General features: G+C 34.7%; 1 protein-coding gene across 1 annotated transcript; it reads left to right on the top strand.

The window, feature by feature from the left end:
- The first annotated feature begins 10,406 nt into the window (after positions 1–10,406).
- LOC123561449 (uncharacterized) lies at positions 10,407–23,661 on the top strand. Its single transcript, XM_053516931.1, has 3 exons — positions 10,407–10,535; positions 12,021–12,441; positions 22,621–23,661. The coding sequence occupies exons 1-3, from the start codon at positions 10,407–10,409 to the stop codon at positions 23,310–23,312; spliced, it is 1,242 nt and encodes a 413-aa protein (XP_053372906.1). The 3' UTR covers positions 23,313–23,661.
- The last annotated feature ends 3,174 nt before the right edge of the window (positions 23,662–26,835 follow it).

The raw sequence follows: 26,835 nt of genomic DNA, 5'->3' as shown, positions 1-26,835 counted from the left end.
GTCTATATTCTATGTCCAATATCATATTTCAACATCATTCCTCTGTGAAAATCTCTATAATAGACTGGCTTTTGTCTCTATGAAATTAAATTCGTCAAAAAAAGGAAAAATGTAGAAAAATATTATTATCAGTCGCGTGGCTAGTCTAATGTACTACTAAAAGCTTATGTTTCCTATATAAAATAAGAAAACATTTCTTAGAAACAAACAGTATTTTCTTAACATCAGCATTAAAAAAGGTTAGTCCAAACTGCAAACATCCAAAGAGGCTAAGTTATCCAAACCGGTGCACATTTGTTTCTATTTCACTCTTCATTTTGTATTATTTTTTGTATCTTTTATATGGGGCCCCCGTGGCCGAGTGGTTAAGGTCGCTGACTTAGAATCACTTGTGCCTTATCGATGTGGGTTCGAACCTCAGTCGGGGCGTTGAACTCTTCATGTGAGGAAGCCATCCAGTTGACTTACGGAAGGTCGGTGGTTCTAGGCAGGTGCCCGCTCGTGATAAAATAATGCACGATGGGGCACCTGGGGTCTTCCTCCACCATCAAAGCTGGAAAGTCGCCATATGACCTATACTTGTGTCGGTGCGACGTTAAACCCAACAAGAAACGAAACTTTGAAACATCTGACACTAAATATAACAATTTCTATTATTAAAAAGATATATATTTGTACTAAGATCTGAGTCCAATTTCAAAATAATTTCGCAGCAATGTTCCTTCACACCCTAGTCACACATACATTGCTTTTTTTTTTTTTTTTTTTTTTTTTTTTTTTTTTTTTTCGCTGCTAGGTTGCTTGCCTACCTCTTTCTAGGGACTTTACTCAGTTTAGTTTATATTGGGAAGCAAATTATTATGTTTAGTATCGAGTTTCCCGTTCGGGAAGTAGGAAAAAATCCATAGATTGTTTCCAGAACGGGATGTTTCCCCTACTGTGTTTAGTGCATCTCAAAACTTTGTCTGTTCTTTTAAAAGATTGCGTAATAACGCCTGAAGACGCTCTTACTGGTGTTGTGTCATTTTCTAAAGACGGCAGTCAAGTTTTGAATTGAAGACTGTCTAATGTATGGCTTTTTCATCACATTCATAATCATTACACATACCAATATATATTTCACGAGCACGTATTCCAACTTATAAGATTCAAGATTTTTCAAGATTCAAAGTTTATTTCTTGTAACGTATACATAAAGTATCTTGTTACAAACAGATGTATTAACAAATACAACGTGACACATTCAAATAACACGCACACGTACGCACGCACGCGCGCGCGCGCGCACACACACACACACACACACATATATATACACAAGCGTACACATAGTTACACTCGCACACAAAAACATAGAAATACATATAAATGTTATTGATTATTGCATAGAGAAACTAAGTATGTTCGTTAATATCTTAGATAGAGAGGATGAAGTAAAGAACTGCATTGTAATCTAACATTTGCACTGGCTCTAAACTGGCATTACTGTACTATAAATGAAGCAAACATTGTCATTAATCATATAATCTCCTATGATTTGAAACGGCACGAACTGAGTTTAATGAAATACAATTAAGAGTTACATTACAGTATTTAACACGCACGTATAATATTCTTTAGGATGATAAATAATCGTAGCCTGCAGATACGGGCAAAAGGATGTAGTAAATCTGCATTGAAATACAAAGTATATACTATAGTGTCAATAGGGTAAACTAAACATATGATAATTTGAACTTGCAATACTACATGGAGCATATAGATATAACTTGTGATATGTAGGTATAATTCTACAGACAAATAATCTATCATAGATACAAACAATTAAGCTGCTTATTTCTTTATACATAACATTATGCATACAGAACTGAACAAGGCACCGACAAGGAAGCGCCTTCTATAGGTCTTATATCCTATAATATCACGTAGACAATGCCCTGTAGGCGGTAATTGTACAGACATATTTTTTTTCACATTTTGGTTTCAAATAATATGACGCACTATGATACAGGGGAGAGGAGGACGTACCGTGGTGAGATATCAAGATTAAGTTGGAGAAATTTTCTTCGTAGCAAAAATAGGGGAGGGTTGGAGGGTTTCTTGACTGGTAATGGATTTTTGCTTTATATTGAATTACGAAATATCTAAATTGCGTCAGTGCTGTGGTGCAAAGCCCACATTTAGCAACATGAATTGACACTCGACCCGTTACTTAGTAACGGTAGTAGAATTTTGCACATGCACACGATATTTAGGGCAAACAGACATGACAGCAGAATATATCCTATCACATTTTAAGGTTTGTTTACATGACTGACCAATCAGAACGGACAAACATAACCTTATTCCCAGATTCCCAATTAGTTCCCTGTACTTAATAAAGGTAAAGGTAGAGGTTTTTTTAACCGTCGCTTTGTGAAACAATGAATTGTAGAGCTTTTGAGCGACCCTATTTTCAGGGGAAAAAAACAGTTAAAACCAATTATGCCTAACCGCCAGCAATTTGCCAGTGCCCATTTACTGCTAGGTCGACTGATGCAATCGTGATAAAGTGGCTTGCCCAAGGACACGTCGCAATGTTGGTAGCCAGAAACCGAACCCGAGGCCTTCACCTCCGTGTGGAGGATGTCATTAGATGGACCCAGGACAGGATTATTTTTTATATTGCATTGATAAATCGTGCATGTATTTACAGCATAAAGTGGTGAAGATCCTTTCAAGCAAACATGTGAGCAATTTTGGACATTCATGCTATGTTACAATTTTTTATAGGACACATTTTGGCGGGAAACTGAACTGACGAAATTTTTCTTCATAATCTTATTTCAACTCGTATTCAGAAGAAGTATCCAAGTTTAAGATTAATTATAAAAAAATATCCCTTACGCGAATAAGCGAATAAGAACTACAAAAACGAGGACATTAAAGTTGTTTTATTTGCGCGGTTACCATATACATCGTATTTATCAGGACCAAAGAGCTATAAAAAAATGTATTTTATACTTCTTTGTTAGGACCAGAAACATAATTGGACACCCGTACGCGGTTGACACGGTTTGAAACAATTAGCTCAAAACATTCGCACAGCGGGGTTTTAATCCGGTTAATAGTTCTGTTATTATTAAATGCTCTGATTAATTGTGTTATATCATTAACACCCACTTATCACTGATTATCAGATTAACACCTTTTATTTTTTGGCAGAAAAGAAACCAACCCACTTTAAACAGCAAAATTTTAACTATATATAGAATCTCATATTCGTGTTTGCGGGGTAAAGACCAAATATGAGATGTAAATTTTTTATTTATGATTTAAATGAATTATTTTTTTATACCAAACTATAATATATATTATCATAATATTTCAGGCGAAATTTGGGTTGATTTGAAGATTTGAAGCACTAATAATGTATTTATTTGAAATAAGGTATATCTCATATTCGGTATTTGATCTCATATTCGCGAATATGACTCATATTCGGTGTGAAAGCGTCTTAGCCCTCTCACCCCACTTATTGGTAGTCTCTGATCTTAACAATTTCTGTTGTAAATTCTCATTCGTATTTATTTTAGATCTCGGTTTACACGAGATTTTCTAACTTACGAGATTTGAGTCAGAAGAAAGAATAAACGCAACAAAAGTACAAAACAATGAGCAATTCTTAGGTTATTGCTTTTAAGTTTGATGAAAAACATTACTTTATTAAAAGGAGATATATTTGGCCCTGTTACCTTAGTAAGTTTTTATCTTAGAATGTCGAATAAACCTGTACTTTTGTGATGCAGTGTCGATGTCCGCCATCTTCAGATTTCTCGTGATTTTCTGTCAAATCTCACTAGGATACTTGGGCGCATTTCTTTATTCATACTGCTTATATGCTGATATGTACTTCATTTATGATTCTTAAAATCTTAACACTAATTTCATTTGAGTCCTTGCATAGAAAAGTGGCTTTTGATGCTTCCCTTTGAAATTCTATCTTCCGTTTTGTGGCAAAGATGCCCTGCGGTGCACGACACTTGGTCGAAAGACACTTCGTCGAATATGACACTTCGTCGAAGATGAAACATGGCCGAATCCGACACTTAGCCGAATACGACACTTAGCCGAATACGACACTTGGTCTAATTTTCATATAAAGTACGACACTTGGTCGAAATTGTTACCTTTGACAAAGGCCTTTATGATGAAAATTGATTGTATTATCGGCTTACGTTTACCGTTTACTCAGTGGGTAAATAACCATAATTGATTAGAAACGTGTTATTTGGTGAACAAAGTTCTTATGAATTGGACCGGAGAAGAGTGGTACAGGACTTTGGGAAACGATCGTCCTTAGAATTTCTGAGAGGAATAGCATATAACATAAGATACTGAATAAAGAGACTGTAAAGAGACTGTAACTTGATTAATCTACCTGATCGATTTTGTTATAAATCAAGCACAGTTTAATAAAAGTGTTTCCGCTTTCTTTTCTTGTTCAGTTTGTAAGTACTCCTTTTCCGATTTTTTTTTTTTCAAAGTTGTAAGTACTCCTTTTCCGATTTTTTTAGACCAACTTTCGACCAAATTCGACGAGTGTAACTTCGACTATGTGTCGTATTCGGCAAAGTGTCGGATTCAACAAAGTGTCAAGTTCGGCAAAGTGTCGTATTCGACAAGGTGTCTTTCGGCGAAGTGTCGTGGATCCGATGCCCTGTACTACTCCTTCTTCCCCTCCGCCTCCAGACTATGGAACCAGCTCCCAGAAGAAGCCATCATGTCTGACAGCATCGAGGCCTTCAAGAGGAGCCTGGAGACAGGGTCCCACTAGTTCAGCACGTCCTTTTTATCTGCTTTTAATTCTGCACTGTAAATATTTGAGCGCCACACACACCACCTTGTACATGGTATCAAGAAGTTTCACCTCCTAGACGTTTCTCCCCTAGACTTTTCACCTCCTGGTTGTTTCACCCCTAGATGTTTCACCCCCTGATTATTTATAGTGATTAAATAGGTGTTAAATGATCTTTTGTTAAACTTGACTGATCTTTGATTAATGGTAGGTGTTGAGCAGTCTCAGATCAAAGAAGCATAACAGCAGAACTTTAGCACATACTTAATCAACATATTCAGCAACTTTATTTGGAAATAAAAAATGATGTTGATTAAGTTTTTAAGAATAATTCTGCAGTCTTATAAAAAAAATTGCAGTTAACAGGTCTATTGAATTAAATATGTTAATTTTTGTACATACATTTTGTATTTCTGAATAAATCAAAATAATTTAAGTATTTTTTTAGAAAAACTCTAAAAAAAGATATATAAAAAAGGTAAAATTATGATAATCCTTCTTGTAAAATTGTTTATTCAATAAAATTGCTTGAAAGTTTATTTTAGGCAAAATGTGTAGATAACTTTGAGTCAAACTGAAAAAAGAATCAGTAAAAAATTGTTATTTATTTCAATAAAAAGACTACATAATTTAGAAACTTAGAAAACTTATCATACCTCTTGAATTTAAGAATAATCTTTATTAAGTTTATAATAATAATTCTGTAGTATTTAAAAAAAAATTGTTGCAGATTATAGTTAAATTTGTAAATTATTCAATAAATTAATTTGTTTGAATGTTTATTTTAGGCAAAATGTGTAGATAACTTTGAGTCAAATGGAAAAAAAAATCAGTGAAAAAATAATTAGTATTATCAGTACAAAATGACTACATACTAATTTCTAAAAAAAAAACAAAAAAACATCATTACACAACAAGACTTATTTCAATGAATGTAAAAACTGCATAATAATTATCGAGAGGTAAATGTGAAAAAGTTCTAAGTGTTTCTTTATTTAATTGCACTTAGAACTCTCGCATTTACTCCTTGATATTTATTTCAGAATATAGAATTTAAAAGAAACAGCCAAAAAAACCTAATTTTAATGGATGTTAAAGATAAAATGGCAAGGTTTTGCTGGTTGGGTTGGGGAGAGGCTACTCAGGGAGGTGTGAATTCCTATGAAATTCCTGTGAAATTCTATGTCAATTCATTTTTGAAATTCCAGTGAAATTAATGTGTCACTGATTGGCAACTGACACTTGATACACATTCTACATTCCAGGCAAAGTATAACTAAAGTCAGAAAGAGTCATTCTTCATTCATTATTGAATTAAACAAGGAAACACTTGTACTTTCATATATTTTATTATATTATACATTATTAAACTATTTTCCTTCAAAAATAAGCATTTAATTTTGGAAAAAATCACATAAATATCTTAACAAGTATCACCACTTTCATTTATACACACATAATCAAAGTGAACTTAGTCCTTATGTAATCATCAATGACATAAAATTATGTAAGCACATTTGAAAAAAAAACTTTTATACTTAATGTCACATAAATATTTGTTTACATCAATCAAATATATCTTTTATGATTAAACTATGTCATTAATTATATTTGTGTTGCTGATTTTAATTATTAGTGTTTTGAAAACACTAAATATCTAAATTTATAATTTATTGACACATTAAAAACAACAACAAAAAAGTTGCTGTATTATCTACAAAGGCTTATTCACCATACATCAACTGATCAACTAACATTATATCATAATTTAAATTGCATGTTTATAGCCATACTTTTTAGGATTAAACCTCTTTTTAGATAATTTAAACTGAAACTTCAGCTTACATCAATCATACTTTTCATATTCAAATGGGGGGTGAAACAACTAGGGTTTTGGGAGGTGAAACAACTAGGGGTGAAACATCCAGGGGGTGAAACGACTGGTATTCTTGTACATTCACCACTGTACAACGTTGCCCCAGAGTGGGACCTGTACATAAATGGAAGAAGAAGATTTCAACACAAAAAAAAATTTTTTTGAAAAAAAATTATGAGTTATTGTCATCACTTGAGCGGTTGTCGGCGTCGGCGTCGTCGTCGGCGTTGCCTGGTTAAGTTTTATGTTTAGGTCAGCTTTTCTCCTAAACTATCAAAGCTATTGCTTTGAAACTTGGAATACTTGTTCACCATCATAAGCTGACCCTGTACAGCAAGAAACGTAACTCCATCTTGCTTTTTGCAAGATTTATGGCCCCTTTTGTACTTAGAAAATATCAGATTTCTTGGTTAAGTTTTATGTTTAGGTCAACTTTTCTCCTAAACTATCAAAGCTATTGCTTTGAAACTTAAAATACTTGTTCACCATCATAAGCAGACCCTGTACATCAAGAAACATAACTCCATCTTGCTTTTTGCAAGATTTATTGCCCCTTTTGGACTTAGAAAATCAGTTTTCTTGGTTAAGTTTTATGTTTAGGTCAGCTTTTATCCTAAACTATCAAAGCTATTGCTTTAAAACTTGCAACACTTGTTCACCATCATAAGTTGACCCTGTACAGCAAGAAACATAACTCCATCCTGCTTTTTGCAAGATTTATGGCCCCTTTTGTACTTAGAAAATATCAGATTTCTTGGTTAAGTTTTATGTTTAGGTCAACTTTTCTCCTAAACTATCAAAGCTATTGCTTTGAAACTTAAAATACTTGTTCACCATCATAAGCAGACCCTGTACATCAAGAAACATAACTCCATCTTGCTTTTTGCAAGATTTATTGCCCCTTTTGGACTTAGAAAATCATTTTCTTGGTTGAGTATTACATGTATGTTTAAGTCAACTTTTCTCATAAACTATCAAAGCTATTGCTTTAAAACTTGCAACAGTTTTTCACCATCATAAGTGGACACTGAACATCAAGAAACATAACTCTATCCTGCTTTTTGCAAGAATGATGGCCCTTTTTAGACTTAGAAAATCATGGGTAGGACAATATTTCTATTACACAAAAAAAATCAGATGAGCGTCAGCAGCCGCAAGGCGGTGCTCTTGTTTCTCTAAATTCTGTTACTTTAAACATTGAACAAGCATTCTGAACCAAATAGATATGATGATGATAGTAATGATTATGATGATGATATTGAAGGTGTACAAAGTGATACTATGTAGGACTCCAAGAAAATTTAAGAGGGACTCCAAAATCTGAATGTTAGGCAGTCCTGACTCCATGAAATAGAATCCTAATGGAAGCCCTGATAATTCAATACTTTGTTTGTATTTCGCCTGTTGTATTTTGGTGATAAATATTTAACCAATGTAGGACTCAAATCAACCACCCCTGCTTTCAGATTAGGTGCTCTTAGTCAACCAGTTGATTATAAAAGCTCTTCTTGAGCTTATGGTTCCTGTATTGATGTCTTGCCGACTTTAAATAAAATTTATTGTATTGTATTATATTGTAACCAACTGAGCTAACCGGGCTTCTTAAGCTTAACCAGAAGTGTTGAATCACAACATTTTCTGGGAGAGGGGCTTTTTGTATTTAGGTGTGATCAGTGATTTTTTAAACTTTTTTTGGCAACAGCCCATGCCTTTTAAATTGGCAATTTTTAGCGCGATAAACTTCAAAATTGGGAAAAATTAACAAAACTTAATAAAGAAATCATTTTGAAAAGTTTTATTTTAAGGTAAATTCATTTTACTGCTTGAGTAAATAACATTGACTAAGGAAATTGATGTTAAAATTTCATATTTAGTATTTATAAATGCTTTCAACTTGAGTAAGAGCTATATTTATTAAAAATATTTACAAAAGACACATGACATAGTAATAGCAATTTTAAATCTTATTGCAAATATTTAATAATCGTAACTTTTCCCCACAATTACCACTAGTAATATTGTTCCTAACTACATATAATGATATGTTGTCTGCAGGTCTGGTGGTCTGGTTACCAGACCGCTAGCTACTATTTTTCTTTTATATATTTGTATGATTTACTTATTAATTTCATAAAAAATGTATATACATTATACACATACCAACTATGTTTATCTTTCAGGTTATAAATGGAGCTTTTTTAGAGACAGAAACGTGTTGTATTTGTAAACAGCATCAACAGTACGGTTTGGTAAAAAATTGTAAACAGTTTCAAGACAGAACTGGTTAACTTCAAATAAAATGGCGAGTAGGTCTCAGAACCCACATGGGTTGAAGCAGATTGGGCTGGACCAAATTTGGGATGATCTGAAAGCTGGAATTAACACTGTCTATAGAAGGCAGAGTATGGATAAAGTTAGATATATGAAACTATACACGTATCCTTTTACCATATATACATTGGCAGTAATTGCTGCCTGTCTATTCCTTTCAATCAAGTAAGTTCTATGTTGTTTGTTGTCACCTACTACACCCAAAGAAAGTAGTAAATAAAGGCAGTATTTTGGGTAATATTTATGGTGGCCCTCGGCCGTAGGCCTCGGGCCAATACGACTACCCTTGGACAAATAACAAGGCCAATATGAAATTGCTTGATTAATGATAATATTATTATTCAACTTTCAACTGTTGGCGGTAACAGTATAAGAACTCTGTGAGTTACCTTATGACAGCTATGCACGTTCAGGTGAAAAATCGTGTCATTCTTTGACAAGTTGTTTACAGTTTAGACGTATTTTAGAAATCATGATCATTTTCGCCAGTAAAACAGAATGAGTTGTATGTAGGTACTTGAGAATAATTTTGAAAGATACTTTTAATGCGACAAAATCAAGAGTAACTAGAACATACCTTATTTTTTGGAATTCCTATTTATTTTCTTTAGCGAGTACCATACCATTTGAACTGTGATAAAAACTGCTTTAAAAGTCGTTTCCTTTTAGGCTGCAAGCAACGAGACACAAAATTATACACATATGTGTTGATCAAGATAATACAACCAATCAAGCACATATTATATAGTCCCATGCCTCGTTTAATTCTTATCCGAAATTGTTTGCAGTTCACAACTGACACTCTTGTTCGCCAATTTATTCATCCACTTTCCAGCACTTGAATCGCTATTTATCATTGCACAAATAGTCCACACTATCAAAATGTCTGTTAAAGATAAGTCTCATCCTTTTAATTAATCTGAGTTTCCATATTTTCTTATTATTTTCCTTGACAACTGCTAGAATTTCTGACAGGAAACACTTGCATTTTACACAATACCGAATAAGCGAAAGTACCGTTGTAATCTCCGAAGACGTACATCCCGCTCAGTCATACTTGGTTATTAAATTCAAACATGTTGGATGACTTTTTTTTATCAAAATGTGAAAAAAAAATGTAATCTATAACTCTGATGTAAAACAAAATGGCGTCATTTAAAAATCAAACGGAAGTCGCTTCTCCGTATTGGCCCTCTCTTTTGAACCAATCAAAATGCTTGAATTCCGTATTGGCCCTGTTTTTTCGTATTGGCCCTGTTTTTCTCATACTGGCTCAGTTATGTTTTGTATTAGCTCTGTCTGTTTCATATGATGTTTGCAATTGATCTAATACAGTGTGTAATATTGTAAAGTTGAATAATAATGAATAAAGAAACACGGTTATTTGGTTCTATATACCTTCCAGGAAGCTCCAGAGAAGGATTGAAGGTATCCCAGGCAGACGAATTCGACGCCCTGCTGTTGTTTAATATTGAAGGCATGAACTTTAAGGTTGGTATTTCTTATGTAAAAGTTTCTTGTCGACGGAAGTCGTCACAAACCAGAATGGATGGAACAACTTAATTCCAGTAGAGCGCACGGCAGATGTCATATTTACCGCCCAACACCCATTTTAACCCGAAACTGCTCAAAACACTACTGACTATACCAGCTTAAGTAAATCACACAGCACTGAGCTGTGATATACTTATAGGTTATTACCTTTGCATCGGGAAATATGCACGAGTTCTTCAGCGGAAATATTGCGCGACTTCAGGAGCGCAATATTCTTCCGCTGAAGAACTCGTGCATATTTCCCGATGCAAAGATAATAACCTTTTATTACATACGCATCTACACGTATAAATATTATGTAAATATCATAAATATGTTCAACAGCCTGACTAGGACTGACAATACTGAGCTAAATAGAAAAAATAGTGCAACAACACACACTGAATTACGTCACGCACCCGATATGAAATTCAGGCGTCAGTGTATGGAAAAATATTGGCGTTTCCGGTACCAGTGTAACTTAACGGGGAATAGAAACGAGTATGTAATAATGTGGGATATCAGCTGTGACCAGGAATCGGTCTCGGATCGCTGGCGATGTGGTGCCCCTACTGTCCAATGCTAATTCCATTAAGGTTTATTGGCTTGAACTTATAAAATCTTCGCTTGCATGTAGGAATGTGATGCGGGTCCCAATCATTACTTAAGCTACAATCACACTGCCCCGGATGGGCTTGCGTATACATGTGTTCCTGATAGCACCCGTAACCCATCCGTAGGAGTCCTAACTCATTCATAAGTCATCCGATATATCCGTTCAGAAATCGGGGGCATCCGAGGGCAAGGGTGCAAAGTTTTGAACATGCTCAAAATTTTGCCACGGATAATATATCCGTAAGGAATCCGTAATAAATCCGTAATAGTTCTGAAAAGATCGTAACAGATCTTAAAAGATCGTAACAGTCACTGTGGTGAAAAATATACGAGCTATTACGGTTTTATTCCGGTTCTAATAAGATTAATTAAGGTTCTGTTACGATTGATTTAGAGATTTATAACGTAACAAATTCGCCAAACCCACTTTTTTCTTACACATCCGGAGCAATCCGGGGATGGGAATCCGGAACTCATCCGCAAGCCCATCCGGGGCAGTGTGATTCTAGCTTTAGTAAATAGAAGTTCGCAACACACTTAATTAAAAGAAAGTATTCCCTTAACTTTAGATATACGATTGAATTGAGAAGCGTACATGTATTATATTTACATAACTGTAAACACATGTATACGTGCTGTTATTATAAAATGTTACAAGTTATATATTATTTTATATATTATATTATATTGTATATTTATAATTTCGCACCTACTATAACTGACAATGATTAGCTAGAACTAGTTAATCTACTATAGGTACAGAATTTCGGTAGTGAATTCGGACAAATGTTTGGTTTAGTGATAGAGTTTGTTTTAAATCTAACGTAGGTGAACCATCTTAAAGACGAAGACGACAAGGTTTTACCAGAATTTGGACAGCTCATTGCTGAAGGGTTAACAGAGTTTGGATACCAGTTTAAATACCAAACCCTCGATAAGAACGATGTGTTCTTCTTCAACAGAAAAATCAACAAAGTTTGTCTTAACTCCAGAAACCTTCACGAAAAGGTTTTCAAATCTATCATCGCGAAGGCCGCTAATGCCGTTGAAACAAGAGTGAACAGGAGAGAAACTTACCAACAGTTTGGTTTTGCTATTCAGAAGTTTAGTATCAATCCCCCGTCAGTAAATATCCAAATTAAACTGGTGGAGAAAGACGGTTACTATGACTACGGCGGGCACCTGCGACGCTGTGTTGTGTTAGAGTCAGCTGCAGTAGAAACTGTCATAGATGTTGACATTGTTCCAGGTTTGTATTTTCATTTCATCAAATATTTTATATACTGCTCTTTCATTTACAGATAGGCTGAAACGTCCTGCATGGTTATAGGTATACAAAGGATGATCGAAAAGTAATGCGAATGGGTGTACTTTGCAATTAGATCTATGATCATTTTCTTTTAAAAATTCAGTTTATTTAAACTAAATGGTTTCCCGTCTCCTTATTAATAAATATACAGTTGCTGTTTGTAGGATTTAGTATCTTTTAAATCAAATTCTTATAAAAACATCTTCTTTTGATTTTTTTCTTTTGTGGTGGGGAGGGGGTATTTCTGAATTAATTTGTATCTCAGTCTTTATTTTCACTATCTTCAAACTTCAGTCTTCATAGAATTTCTAAAATCGAAATAAATCAGTTTGACAGCTACAACTATACGTTTAAATCAATATTAACTTTGAGTGGACCCTTTCTTCACGAACATGACGACACGGAAAAGTGACTTCCGGTGAAAAAAACATGGCGGTTTCTTTCTGAGCTAACAAAGAAAATGTAGTTTTTTCATCGTATAACCCGGAGATAATGAAGGACAATATCATCAAGAAGTTCAAAAATGCTGTCAATCTACAGACTTAACTACGTAGCATTTCAAAAACGGTAATTCTAGCATAAAACTGCTGTTATTGTCACTTTTTGGGGGTGTTTTAACAGGAGAGAAAACGTGTGTTAACAGAGAGATTCTCGCGCCCGCGTGCTGTTATAACACCTTTTTATATATGCGCGTTCCGTGGCAAAGCGTAAACGTATTACGGCCCTTAAACGGATAATTCAAAAGGAAATGACGTCAACGTGAAAAAACAACGTAGACTTTACCGCGCATTTCATGGAAATTTAATGACGTTGAGGGACAGTATATTCATTTACTTGGTTTTTACGCGTTTTATGCTAGAATAGCGTTAGTGCATGTTCTTTTCGTGTTATAACATCTTCAGAATCCCTCGGGATACGTTGGTACCCTCGCCCTAACGGGCTCGGGCACCAACCAATCCCTCAGGATTCTGCAGATGTTATAACACGAAAAAACATGCGTTATCCCTACAATCATCGGTATTTATGAAGCAGTGATTGTCTGAATAAAAATCCATTGTGTTTTGATTTTGAAACTCCGCCATTCAATAAAAACTGTTGATGCCGAACAAGCGCAACAATAAACGAAGGCGCAATAAATCCTCGCCAGGCTTTATCCGTATTCTTAAAAAACAAAAACCTGAAACTACAAGTGAGAGTGAGGACTCTGAGTATTTCGAGCCATACGATTCTACTGACACCGAAGCACTTGATAACACCTTATCCGAGCATTTGGCCACCCCACCCCCTTCAGATATCATGAGCTCCCTTTCCAAAACAGACTTAGAAACCTTAGCAGACAGGCTTGCACCTACCATTGTGCAAAAGCTCAAAAGTGAACTTATGAAAGAGGTGCATACACTGATCAAAGTAGAGACATCAAAAATTTGTGAAGAGATCAAAGCGCTACATTCAGTGAACACGAGTCTCAGAATGAGCTCAATGCAACTAGACGCGAGCTTGATGAGCTCGAACAGTAAGGAAGAAGGATGAATTTGGACGTGTGTGGTATCCCCGGTGATACAGGAAGGCCTTCTGAGGACGTGACGACTAAAATCATTCATCATGCCGCTGAATGTAATGTTACCCTATCCAGCCAAGACATTGATAAATGTCACAGAAAGGGTAAGCCAAGAGACAATTATAATCGAAAGGTCATTATCAAATTTACAAATTCGGCGGCGAGAGATCGCGTCTACCGTGCCAGGAAATCCTTCGGAGATGGTATCTTCGTACAGGAGAATTTATCTCCCCTGCGAGAGAAACTAGCGTTTGAAGCACGCCAGCTTGTAGTCCAAGAAATCCGTTCCTAAAAAGGGTCGAATTGTGCACTTTTTGTGAAAAGCATGAAACTTGGCATGGTAGTAGATAAATATATTACTCTTCATTTAAGAGTGGGAAGCAGCGTCTTAAATCCAAAATGGCCGCCAAAATCCAAATGGCCGCCATAATTCAAAATTTCATGAAAAAATTAAGGAAATCATTAAACAGGTATGTAAAACATGCAATAAGCATGCACATGGGAATTAGTAGAATATCCTAATATAATACCTGGAATAAGTCTATCATTTGTATTGACAAAACCCAAAATGGCTGCCAAAATAAAAGATGGCTGCCAAAAAATACAAAGCATTGTTTACTTTAGGTGGAAGTAATGCATTGTTAACAATAATACTTAATTCAAATGCTCTCTAGTACACAGACAAATAAACAAAACATGTTTTCTACCATATTTCAAGAACAAAGTAAATGAAAATGCCATTTTATTGAATAAATACTAATAGAACTTTTTATTGAAGTATACTACTAACAGAAATTTGTTACTGAAGTATACAAGAAATACTGTTTATGCTGTATCGATTCAATTAAAAGTTAAATTGTTATATATCAACTATTTGATTTGATATTTTAAACAGATTTTTAAAAAGTTCCTTCCTTTTGTTTAAATGCATCAATTATTAACAAAAATTGTTCCCCTTTGTTTAAATTTAGCCATTTATAATATATGTCAACAACATTAATACTGACACATGTTCCCGAAATTCAAAATAACAAATATAATTTCTGTTCCAAGTAAATCTATCAAAGATATATCAACTGTTTATCTATACGTTTTAATACCCTGACTGTATAATTTTCACATCAGTCTAACATGCAGTGCACATAGTTTCATGCATTTCAGTATATATTTACCAACTATAGCTCATGTATTTATCTGTATATATTCAATCCTTCATGTATGCTACTAACATATAGCACTCTACCCATTTGTTGTTTGGATAACTACAAACTGGAGCCTTAACTAGTGTTCAATTTTTTACTTTCAGCATGAAACAATAGTAGTAGTAGTAGACCTAGTTTTTAGTTCGACTATTCATAGAATAGTAGAGCTATTGGACTCGCCCATGCGTCGGCGTCCGCGTCCGCGTCCCGATTTGGTTAAGGTTTTGTATGTAAGCTGGTATCTCAGTAACCACTTGTGGGAATGGATTGAAACTTCACACACTTATTCACTGTGATAAACTGACTTGTACTGCACAGGTTCCATAACTCTATTTTGCTTTTTTACAAAATTATACCCCTTTTTCGACTTAGGAATTTTTGGTTAAGGTTTTGTATGTAAACTGGTATCTCAGTAACCACTTGTGGGAATGGATTGAAACTTCACACACTTATTCACTGTGATAAACTGACCTACATTGCACAGGTTTTATAACTCTATTTTGCTTTTTTACAAAATTATGCCCCTTTTTCAACTTAGAAATTTTTGGTTAAGGTTTTGTATGTAAGCTGGTATCTCAGTACTTACTAATGGGAATGGATTGAAACTTCACATACTTGTTCACTGTCATGATCTGACATGCACTAAGCAAGTCCCATAACTCAACTCTTTTTTTCAAAATTATGCCCCTTTTTCGACAGCAGTTTTTGGTTAAATTTTTGTATGTAATCTGATATCTCAGTATCCACTAATTCGGATGGATTGCTTCACACTCTTGTTCACTGTCATTACCCGACATGCACTGTGAAGGTCCCATAACTCTACTTTGCATTTTTACAAAATTGTGCCCCTTTTTCGACTTAGCAGTTTTTGGTTAAGTTTTTGTATGTAAGCTGGTATCTCAGTATCTACAAATTGGAAAGGATTGAAACTTCACACACTTGTTCACTGTCATGATATGACATGCAGTACAGAGGTTCAATACCTCTATCTTGCATTTTACAAAATTATGCCCCTTTTTCAACTTCTGTATTCATTCAATTGACAAGGCTGTTGAATAGTCGAGCGTTGCTGTCCTCCGACAGCTCTTGTTGGTGGAGGTCATTACTGCATGTTCTTGCTATAGATTATTGCATTGTTGGACAAATAACATACTTTGCTTATAAACTACTAACTTGTCAAATGATACCTCAAACACAGATAAGGAGGGTATTGAAATCAACTGGCATCTCTGTATCATATGCCAAGAAACTACAAGAGAACCCCTACAATGCCCTGCTAACCTTAACCCTACCCATCCAGGCTTTGGAAAGGAGTATACCTCATTTTGTGATAATATCTACAAATTTATAGAACCAGGGGTTTGTCTTCCAGTACTTTTAAAACTGGAAAGTTTGAAAAGGGAAACACCCATAGCTGATACTTTGACAAAGAACAAAGATAAATGGCATAAGACATGCAGAGTAAAGTTCAGAGACCGAGAGCTTGATACGGCAACTAAGCGACTGCATCAGTATACAGTGATGCAACACCTATGAAAGTTACACGGAAGAGCACTGCAAATGCAACAACTCTTCTTGATAATAATACGTGTTTTATTTGAAATAAATGAGATTGGTCAACCTTGCATAAAGTATCTACATTTCGCAGTTCACTCAACAAGATTGAAAACTAGACTCGTGGCACATTTTAAAGACAGGCATGCATATAATGAAGGCCGAGAAGTTTTTTGGCATTTAATGATGATGTAGGATTTGCCTTGAAAGAAATCAAGGAATATATTGATTATGACAATGATGCAGTCATATTATGTAAAGCAGCAAACATTGTTCAAAGAGTGTGTATAATTGCAATCAACGTGAATCACCGAGACTGACAGACCGAGATCATGAAGCTTATCCACAAAACCACGCTTTCTGGTCTCTGCATGTACAATGAGTCCTACATATATTGGTAGAGATGGTTCGCGTTGCTTGCAATTATACACACTCTTTGTTGTGTCTCTGCGACGAGTAGATGTGCTGTTAAATATCATAAGTTGTGCTCTGGACATGGCAGATTGAAACTCATCAACTTTCGATGTCCTAGTCTTAATATTTGAACCCCCTAAGATCATCTCTACAATAGTCTGTAGGAATTTTGGTATAGCCTTCTGTTGGCAAGTTTCTTGCAATGTTCCATTAAAAGCACAGTTTTTACCACTGAACATATCCCGGCGAACAATGTTTGCTGCTTTACATGATATGACTGCATCATTGTCATAATCAATATATTCCTCGATTTTTTGATATATCAGTACCTAGTTGCTTGAAGGCAAACTTAAAATGCACCGCGCTGTGTAAATGTAGTGGTGACTGCGAACAATAAATATCGAGGTCTGTTTGGTAGAATTGAATTGACACTTGAAATATGTAAAACATCAGTATGTATCCACTAAATGATGTTGTTGTGTAGTTTTGTTTTAACATACATAAATATGAATGCATATAAAACATTCGATGGTCAGAACTGGTCCAATGAACTTTGATATATGGCATTTTTTGGAAATGATAACTTTTCTGTAATATGTAAAACTACATCTAACTTTTAAGGAGGCCATTTTGGATTTTGTTTGCCATACTAATTGATTTTATTAACAAATGTTAATGTTATTTCAGGAGTGTACACTTATATGTTATTTCAGGAGTGAACACTTATGCATGAATTATGTAAATTTCATAAATATTCACATAAAAAGTAAACCCCAATGGTTGCGTGATTCACTTATGAAAACATGATTTTATGGCAGCCATCTTGGATTTTGTCAGCCATATTGGACTTTTTTATTAATTTGTCATTCTTATTGGAAGCTGAGTATGATTGTATACAATTATTTGCCAAGTTTCAAGATAATTACAAAAAATGCTCAATTGTAGTGCGTTTTTGTTTCGTAAACAAAATATTTTGGCCGCCATTTTGGATTTTGGCAGCCATATTGGATTTTATTTTTGCTTTTACATCATGCTTATTTGATATTTGATATAATTATATAACAATATGCCAAAATATGTAATTTTAATGCTATCTTAACAGTCGTCTTAGTATTTTCCTATAGAACTGTAAATTTTGGCGGCCATCTTGGATTTTGGCAGCCATTTTGATTTTCACAGCCCGCTTCCCACTCTTAAATAAAATGAAATATATTCATCAGCTACCATGCCAAGTTTCATGCTTTTCACACGATGTGCACAATTATTTTACGAATTTCTCGGACTATTGTTAGAAATAAGACACTGAACAAAACATGGATAGCTGGCTGTAAAGTCAAGGCACTACTTCCCGGTAAATTAACAGCAATAGTAATTCGGGATATGACTGATATTCAATGCATCCAAGATGGGAAGCCGCTCACAGCATACTGATGAAAGTGTTAATTGCAACAGTACTATCCTTTAGAAATTATAGTGTTTTGTTTACACTCATTTTTACAATGAACTAGAATTTAACCTTTGTTCTGTTTACAATTATTTTTCAGTGAACCAGAATTTAACCCTTGTACTGTTGTTACGCAACAAGTACTATCCTTCAGAAATTATAGTGTTTTGCGTTCACCCATTTTTACAGTGAACTAGAATTTAACCTCTGTTCTGTTTACGCTTATTTTTCAGTGAACTAGAATTTAACCCTTGTATCGTTGTTATGTCCACATGACCCTACTTACGCTTATAATAATTACGTACTGTTAATTATAGTAACTTACCCTGTCCAGCTATATATTTGGCTGTATGGTATAGTCCATCGACAAACGAATATCATCCATGAGCAGACGATTTTACTTTTCAAATAATATCCTTATTTTATTGTAATATCTGAAGCCACTATAAAGGTCCAGAGTAAGCTGTTGTCAAATACATATATCCCTGGTTTAATTATAATTGCACGTAAGTGTAATTAAGTAAGTTATATTATAAATGAGAAGTATACTAAAGTAAATATCAGATGTTTACTTCAAAACTGACTTTCCTCACAAAGGTCATTTATCTGTTAGTAAGGATTCTCTATTAACAAATTCTAGGGGTGTATGATGCTTCTTTATGGGTATCAATAAAACGGCAAGCCCTGAAATCACATGCTGTCTACCTATAGATAACTAAATATATCAACCTTTAATAAATATGCGGATAACCTTTGCTACAGGTCATATAACTGTTAAATTTACTGGAGTGAAAACTCCATGCTTCAATGAAAATATTAGCGCAAATATATGGGAATTGATCATGTGTCTTTGTCTAAATTGACATCTGAATTTAATGAAAAAGTGCCTGTTTTTCTGAAATAACCTTTACGAGAGACCCTCAACTGTTCAGTCTTGTAAAGCTTTATTAGTATTTCATACTGCGATTTTCTTCAGTACTTTATTTTTAACGCTATAGTTGAAATGACCAACTATTGCATCTGAAATCACAAGTAACATTATTCTGGTGGGGGACATCAATGAAGACCAACTTAAGGGGACGCATACTTTGAAATTAGAAAAAAGTGGGTGGGGTATGATAAAATTTACCTGCAAAAAAGTACAAGGTTTTGGTACATGAAATGGATACTGTTTCAATTGTTATAAGTACACAAAGGATTGCTCACTAAAATAAAAATGAGAAAACTGAAACAAGAAAGTTATTGTTGAATTACATAAGACTTCTTGTGTACATTCAAAGTCAACAATTAAGGTAGTTCTGCACGTTAGGATCGAAATTTTTTCTACAATGTAGAATTTGATTAAGCTCTGATTTTTCAAAACTTCGGAATATACTAAGAAAATTGAGGAAATAAAAAAGATAGGGTCGTGTGCTTGATTTTTTGCTAGACTGATTTGAAAAATTTCGACCTCACGCAAGTTTTCATAATGGGAGTCTATGGGAAAAACGCAATTTTCAAAACATTTTCGCGAATAGAAATATTTCTACAATGTAGATTTTAATGAAACTTCTCACAGTCATAATTAAATATATGGCCTATAATATGGTGAAATAAAATGTATAGGTCCGTGTGCTTATTTTTGAGATATTTGGCCACGATTAAAGTGAACCGCCTATTTCAAGCTAATTTTAAGACATTATTTTGAATTATTTAACGTGTAATATGTTTTAATATCATATTTTAATTTAAGAAAGAAAGTAACAGTGCCATTTTAATACATTTATTCGCAGGTTGCCCTTAATTCATAAACTGATTTTCGTTTCCGTACGCCGAATTCAGGCATTATTCTACGTTTTCCGGATAAGTGACGTTACGCCATCACTTCCGGTTTTTCAAACGTGCAGAACTACCTTAAGACTTTTTGGTGCGAAAATAATAGTGCTTCACCTTGTCCAAACATTTATCAATGTCCTACAGATTCTAATTTAAAGAAAGAATGTGAAATATGGTCACTGTCTTGCTTTTCATTTCGCATATGTAAGCTAAAACACATTATTTAGTTTGTTTACAAAGTAGTGCATAAGAAAAGATACGGTGGTCAAGGAATGCCACATTCCAAAACTAAAAGAGTATATTCCCCTTAATACATTAAACATTTATCGTTACAGAAGTCTAGTGGCTTACAATAAGGGCCTAGAAATGTTGCCATTATTAATTTTTAACTTGGTATTCATGAACTACAATGCATTTAAATATCAAAACATATTCAACAAACTTTTGAAAATGTATTGTCTTAAAAATCCCTAAAATAAGGTATGAAATTTGGTTGAGAGGTCCAATCAATGTGTATATGTGCAAAAGTAACATTCTAATCTTGTTCACAAAAGTTACTAATACACAGCAGGCATGTCAATGATCAAAACTGGACGAATTACAGTTATCCTCACTTTAATGTCATTTATAATTTGTCCTTGAATTCTCCACCATACTTTTCATAATTCTGTTTGCACGAGTTGCACGAGAATGCTGTCATTCACGTAAAAAAATGGGGTCAAATAAGTTGTAAATGCAATATCATCTAAACGTAATTAATGGATTATGCAGTTCAAGATAAACTTTATCTCATAACGTAACGAACATGTATAATGTTGTAACAACAACTTTACTTACACTGATTTAAGTAGCAGTCGGTTTATAAGTGACTATTGATTCATTTTATGTTTTGTTATTGTTGTCAAAAAGTATAACGGAAGTGCCTCACAACTGAAGCGGAAACCAGTTTGATGCGCAAAGTAGTCCAATGTAAGTAATATTTTTTGACAAATCTCCACAGAAATTAATAATTTTCTAATATTAAAGACGAATATCTGAATAGGATTCATTATTTGATAAGAAATTATAATCATCGACATGTTTTTTTAAAAATCGTACACGTGCTGACACCTAAGTTGTCTCCCGTTGTTTATTAGAGTTACCTTTCGTCCGGCGCAGTAATACATTTGCAGTGAATCGCCGAGAAGTCGTGGGAAAATTAAAAACCATGTAAATGAACTAAAATTAACCACCTTTTCAAGATGAATTTCAAGTGATCGCCATTATGCATTTAACCCGCCTGACCTGTGTAGCATCTTAGATATCTGTTCTAAGGTATTCATTGTGTAGAATGTCATGTTATGCCCTTGCAATGCTAATCCCACTCTGATTTTTTTTGTTTACATTTTTATCAACGAGAAATATGGCGTCCATCCCGAGCTGAAATGACATGGCGTTAAATTTTTACATGTTTAAGCAAACTTGGTGTGTTAGAAAGAAAATCTCATCCCTTCAACATTATTTGGAAAACTGTTATTGTAAAAAACCTGTTTTTTCCTTATACAAAAGCTGAATATTTTGTGTTGAATGTACTTTCACAAAGACCTCTGTTTTCCTATTACATTCATAGTACCACATCCTTACCCACAAAATACTGAATATTACAGGTGTCCATCAGTATTATATCAGTTTAGGAATATGTTTTTTATTTTCCCACCATCGATTTCTTGAATATGCACCCCTTCAGCATTTCTGTATGAACTATGAATGTAGCAATATGCGTCCCCTTAATGTATCAAATCATAAACTCCGTGATATTCTTCTTTTGAATAGCATGAATAATATTATAACAGAGCCTACTCGTGTAACAAATAACTCAAGTACGTTGTTAGACCCGATAGTTAGTTTTACAACTTACATACAAGTTCTGACCGAATAATTCACTTGGTGCATAGACATTGCGGACTATATCATACTGGTTTTAGTCCATTCGCTCCAAGATGAACATAAGTTGTAGTTAAACTTAATTGAACATATGACCGCTGGTGATTTATTCTACAGTAAGAAATACTCGCTAGTTACAGTTTTTTGATGTGTTTAAGTCGTACACATTGTAAAATTAATCGACTTGTTTCATGTTATGTTATTTACAGGTTTGGAATTGGGCAGAGATGTGGTGCCCGATCCAAAAGATTGGAACAAAACAACGGAATGTCCCAGATACGCTGTTTTCAAATGGTTCACCGACAACCAGCCGTCAGCAGCGTTGTACGACAGTCCACCAAACATTCTCTGGCGTATGTGTACTTCTGGTTACGAAAAACACGTGCTTGATGTGTCACGTGGTTCAAAAGAACAAAGTTATATTGTCACGGCTTTGCGAATCATGAAACTTGAATTCAGGCAGCGTAAAACAGATTGGTATCGTCAACCACCACAAGTTGTTACGGTTCTACGTTCTTACCACCTGAAACACATTGCCTTCTACTGTATACTGTATCTTACTATCATGAACAAGGTGAAACTGTCAGGAGTAAGAGAAGCTCTTGCCTATTTTCTAGAGTTTCTAGGAGTTTGCCTGGAAGAGCGAAGACTACCGCATTTCTTTCAAGCTAACGCATTACTTGTGTACATGTTTCCGAATTACACATTCGACGACCAGAGTCTACGGTACGATTTGTTGTCTGGAAAGTCATGGGATGCTTTGCGACAGGCTGGCTTGTCATTCATTGACCTGAAATGTGATCTGGAGAGGCAGTATTGTAAAGGATTTTGTACATACATGTACAAAGAATTTTCAGATGCATTTAGAGAGTTCGTGAAAAACGGAAAATATTACTGTTGACATGGAACATATGTGCACTAATGATAAGAGGCCACCAATTATTTTCACTTAGACTTCCATTATAACATTATGGCATGTACGGTCTTCCATAAATCGAAACATTTATATGTATATATAATCACATTTTTTTTCTCAAGAACTGTCTTACTTCCTCCAAAATATCGGACGAAAAACATACGAATAGTGATACTTTATCTGAGTAATTTTCGTGTGAATGAGATGCCCCTGTTTACATAGTTTGCATGGCGGGAGAAATTCGTTTGATAAAATTGTTTTTCAATACCCAAAATGTAGCAAATATTGTTAGAATATAATAATATACTGTAATTGTAGTAAAAAATATCACTTACTGTTTGATTTCAATTACTGACCAATCAGAACGGACTAACGTTGCCTTAATCCCAGCTGTACGATCAACTTATTCCCGGTTCACTGTACTATTTTGATTTGGTGGTTTCTGACCTAAAGAGATTGCAAATGAAATGTACGTACAGTATAAATGCAATCGTGCAACATCGGGCATTTCCGTATTCTCCATAATTCTAGCATAAAGGCCGAGGTGATCAGATTGAGTATAAATGGAAACTGGACCATTTCAGTATTTAGTTGTAATCAATTGTTGCCTCTTTTACGGACATTTTGAAACGCTTAAGTAAAGCTATATACATGTACATACCAAAGTTTAGCGGAACACGTGACTCTGCACGTGAATCATATTTTAAGTTGCTTGCCTCATTTATCTTTTGTATTACGAACAGTACGTGCCAAGTGAATGCATTAAGTCGTTGCACTTCGTTACTACGAAACTTAATTTCATTAGACGGTATATATATGAACTACAGTACAACCTCTCCAGAGCGACCCTCTCTTAAACAAAATCCTGTCTATAACAACAGGTATGAAACGGTGGCCTCTGATGCGTTTTGGGGCCTAAATTTTGAGAAAATATACCTTTGCTAAGATAGTCAAATGCAACTTTGATGATTATAACAGTGGGGTGGGTTGGGGGACACGGGCCTGTGACCTATATCATTCAAGTCATAAGATCGCCTAGCCTAATATACACCCTTGCTTATTTATCAAAGTGTCAGTCTGGAAAAAAAATCCGACAGAAGTTCAATATTTCATTGAATCCGCAGAAGACTTCCAGACTGCATTTTGGTGAAATATCTACTTTTATGTAGTTAGTAATAATGAAATGCATCATTTTGAAAAGAGGTGAAAATCTACATGCTCGTACATGTATCGTTTAAAATGGTGTTGTAAGTAGTACTGAAAATAACAAAAAAAAATCAAGTTCACAGAATGATACAGCTCTTAATAAAATAATACATTTTAAGGCCATATCTCACCCACTTAATATACTATATATATGCCTGTATATACATTTTATTGCGCTTCAAACACATGTGATGTTACGAATCGTCAGAGTCACGGATATACAATGTACATTTTTTTTGCGGTCCAAACGTAGGCTAAATTGAATTTCTAGAAACATTTATGTAAACTAAGCTCTCAGGTGTAAGGGGCTGTTGGGAGGGGCGTGTAGAGTGCCTGTCAACTTCAAGACAAATTAGTTTAATAAGTCATTTTGTACGTTTAGATTCATAAATTGTGGAAAGTAAAACTAAATGATATAGAAGATATTTGTTTGTTTCAGTGAAATATAAATTTTATTTCACAAGTGAGCATCAAAAACTGATATTTCCACGAGTGGCGTAGTCACGAGATAAAATGACTTTTTTTTGGTGCTCACGGGTGAAATAAAATTGATATTTCACTGACACAAACAAATTTTCTTTTTATTTCATGTGTAAGACTACTTTTGTTGCGTATTTTTAAAATGTCGAAAATCGCGGGAAAGGTCAGCAGAAAGCACAACACAAATAAAATGACGTCATCGTCATTATGGTCCCCGGTATTCATAACGCTCGTTATACAATTTGACTTCAATCGCGACGGAGGACCGGAACTAGTTCGGCAAAAACAGTGAAAAAAATGATAATCTACTCTTTCAAAGCTGTGGATCATCACATTTATTTCACTGAGAAAACTCTATAATTCACTGGGAAAAAATAAAATAAAAATGGAGTTCTAACATTGCCGATAACTGTGTTGACAAATTTTCTTTGTGTAGGCCTACGAATGTAGTTTTTTTGATGAGTTTACTACATTATTACATACTCGTTTCTTTTTAAGAAATAACATATCTCATCCAGTGATTTGTCGTTGAATAAATCATTGTTTGGAGTTCAGATGCGAAGGAATTATATCACGAGGGCCCAGCCCGAGTGATATAATAATACGCATCTGAACGACAAACAATGATTTATTCAAGAGCAAATCACTAAATGAGATATATTGTTTGGATTCTAACACGTTTCCAAGGATTTTTAAGTACATCATTGACGACATTCATTAAATATTTGCCCGTTTTCAATCGGTTTCTTTTCCAGCGCGCCGATATGCCGTTTGACGCCATGACGTAATAATTGTGACGTCAGAACAGTGATTTGTTTAGCAAATAATCAAGGCCTTCGAGTTGTTTATCGCCTGATTTGCCACGGTTCAGAGTTCAGATGCGTAGGAATTGAACCACGAGGGCGTTAGCTATCAGAAGAAGGCCTTGATTGTTTTCATTCTGACATGCTCATTGATCTATATTAATAAATATTATACTGGATTTCATTTACGCGAGGAATAATGTATCGAATGTCATGCGGCAATTTGACGTCATAATTGACGTCATAATGCTCTTTTACCGGTCCGCGCGTCAACCGTTGTTTATCGCAGAATATACAGAGCTTGATTTTCTTCTTTGTTTAACTGGAAATCAAATCGAGCCATGTTAGAATTAACAAATAATCAAGGCCTTCGCGTTGTTTATCGTCTAATTTACCACGGTTCAGAGTTCAGATGCGAGGAATTGAACCACGAGGGTGTAAGCCCGAGTGGTTAAATACTGAAGCATCTGAACGATGAACCGTGGTAAATTAGACGATAAATCACAAGAAGGCCTTGATTGTTTTCATTCTGACATGCACGTTGATATATTGCAATAAATATTATGCTGGAATTCATTTACGCGAGGAGTAATGTGTCGGACGTCAGGCGGCTACATGACGTCAAAATTGACGTCATAATGCTCTCTTACCGGTCCGTGCGTCAACCATTGTTTATCGCAGGATATATTGCGTTTGATTTTCTTCTTTGTTTAACTGGAAACCAATTCGAGCCATGTTAGAATGTATATTCTTGCATAAAAACAACTTTTTTCACTGGATCCGCCCATGTATTAACGGGAGAAAAATCGTGTGCAAACAAGAATGTTTCTCATTGCAGAGTTGGTGCAGCCGTTCTGCGCCTTCGCGGAATTATTATCAAATGGAACGCACAGCAAAAATACTCATTTTTTTGCATGTCCGCACGCATTTAGTGTATAATGTGCATAATATACTGACTAAAGGTTAGGGTTAGAATCACCATGGTTACAAAATATATACATTTAAGGTATTTTTGTTCA

This window comes from Mercenaria mercenaria, chromosome 10 (genome assembly GCF_021730395.1).
Source record: "Mercenaria mercenaria strain notata chromosome 10, MADL_Memer_1, whole genome shotgun sequence".
Classification (NCBI taxonomy): Eukaryota; Metazoa; Mollusca; class Bivalvia; order Venerida; family Veneridae; genus Mercenaria; species Mercenaria mercenaria.
Note: the sequence above shows the minus strand (reverse complement) of the source record. Positions and strands in the feature narration are given on the sequence as shown.

Excerpts from the sequence above, each read along its gene's own strand:
- LOC123561449 (XM_053516931.1), top strand. The coding sequence starts at position 10,407 with ATGAATAAAGAAACACGGTTATTTGGTTCTATATACCTTCCAGGAAGC. Across the intron at positions 10,536-12,020 it reads TTGAAGGCATGAACTTTAAG|GTGAACCATCTTAAAGACGA; the intron begins GTTGGTATTTCT and ends AATCTAACGTAG. Across the intron at positions 12,442-22,620 it reads AGATGTTGACATTGTTCCAG|GTTTGGAATTGGGCAGAGAT; the intron begins GTTTGTATTTTC and ends TGTTATTTACAG.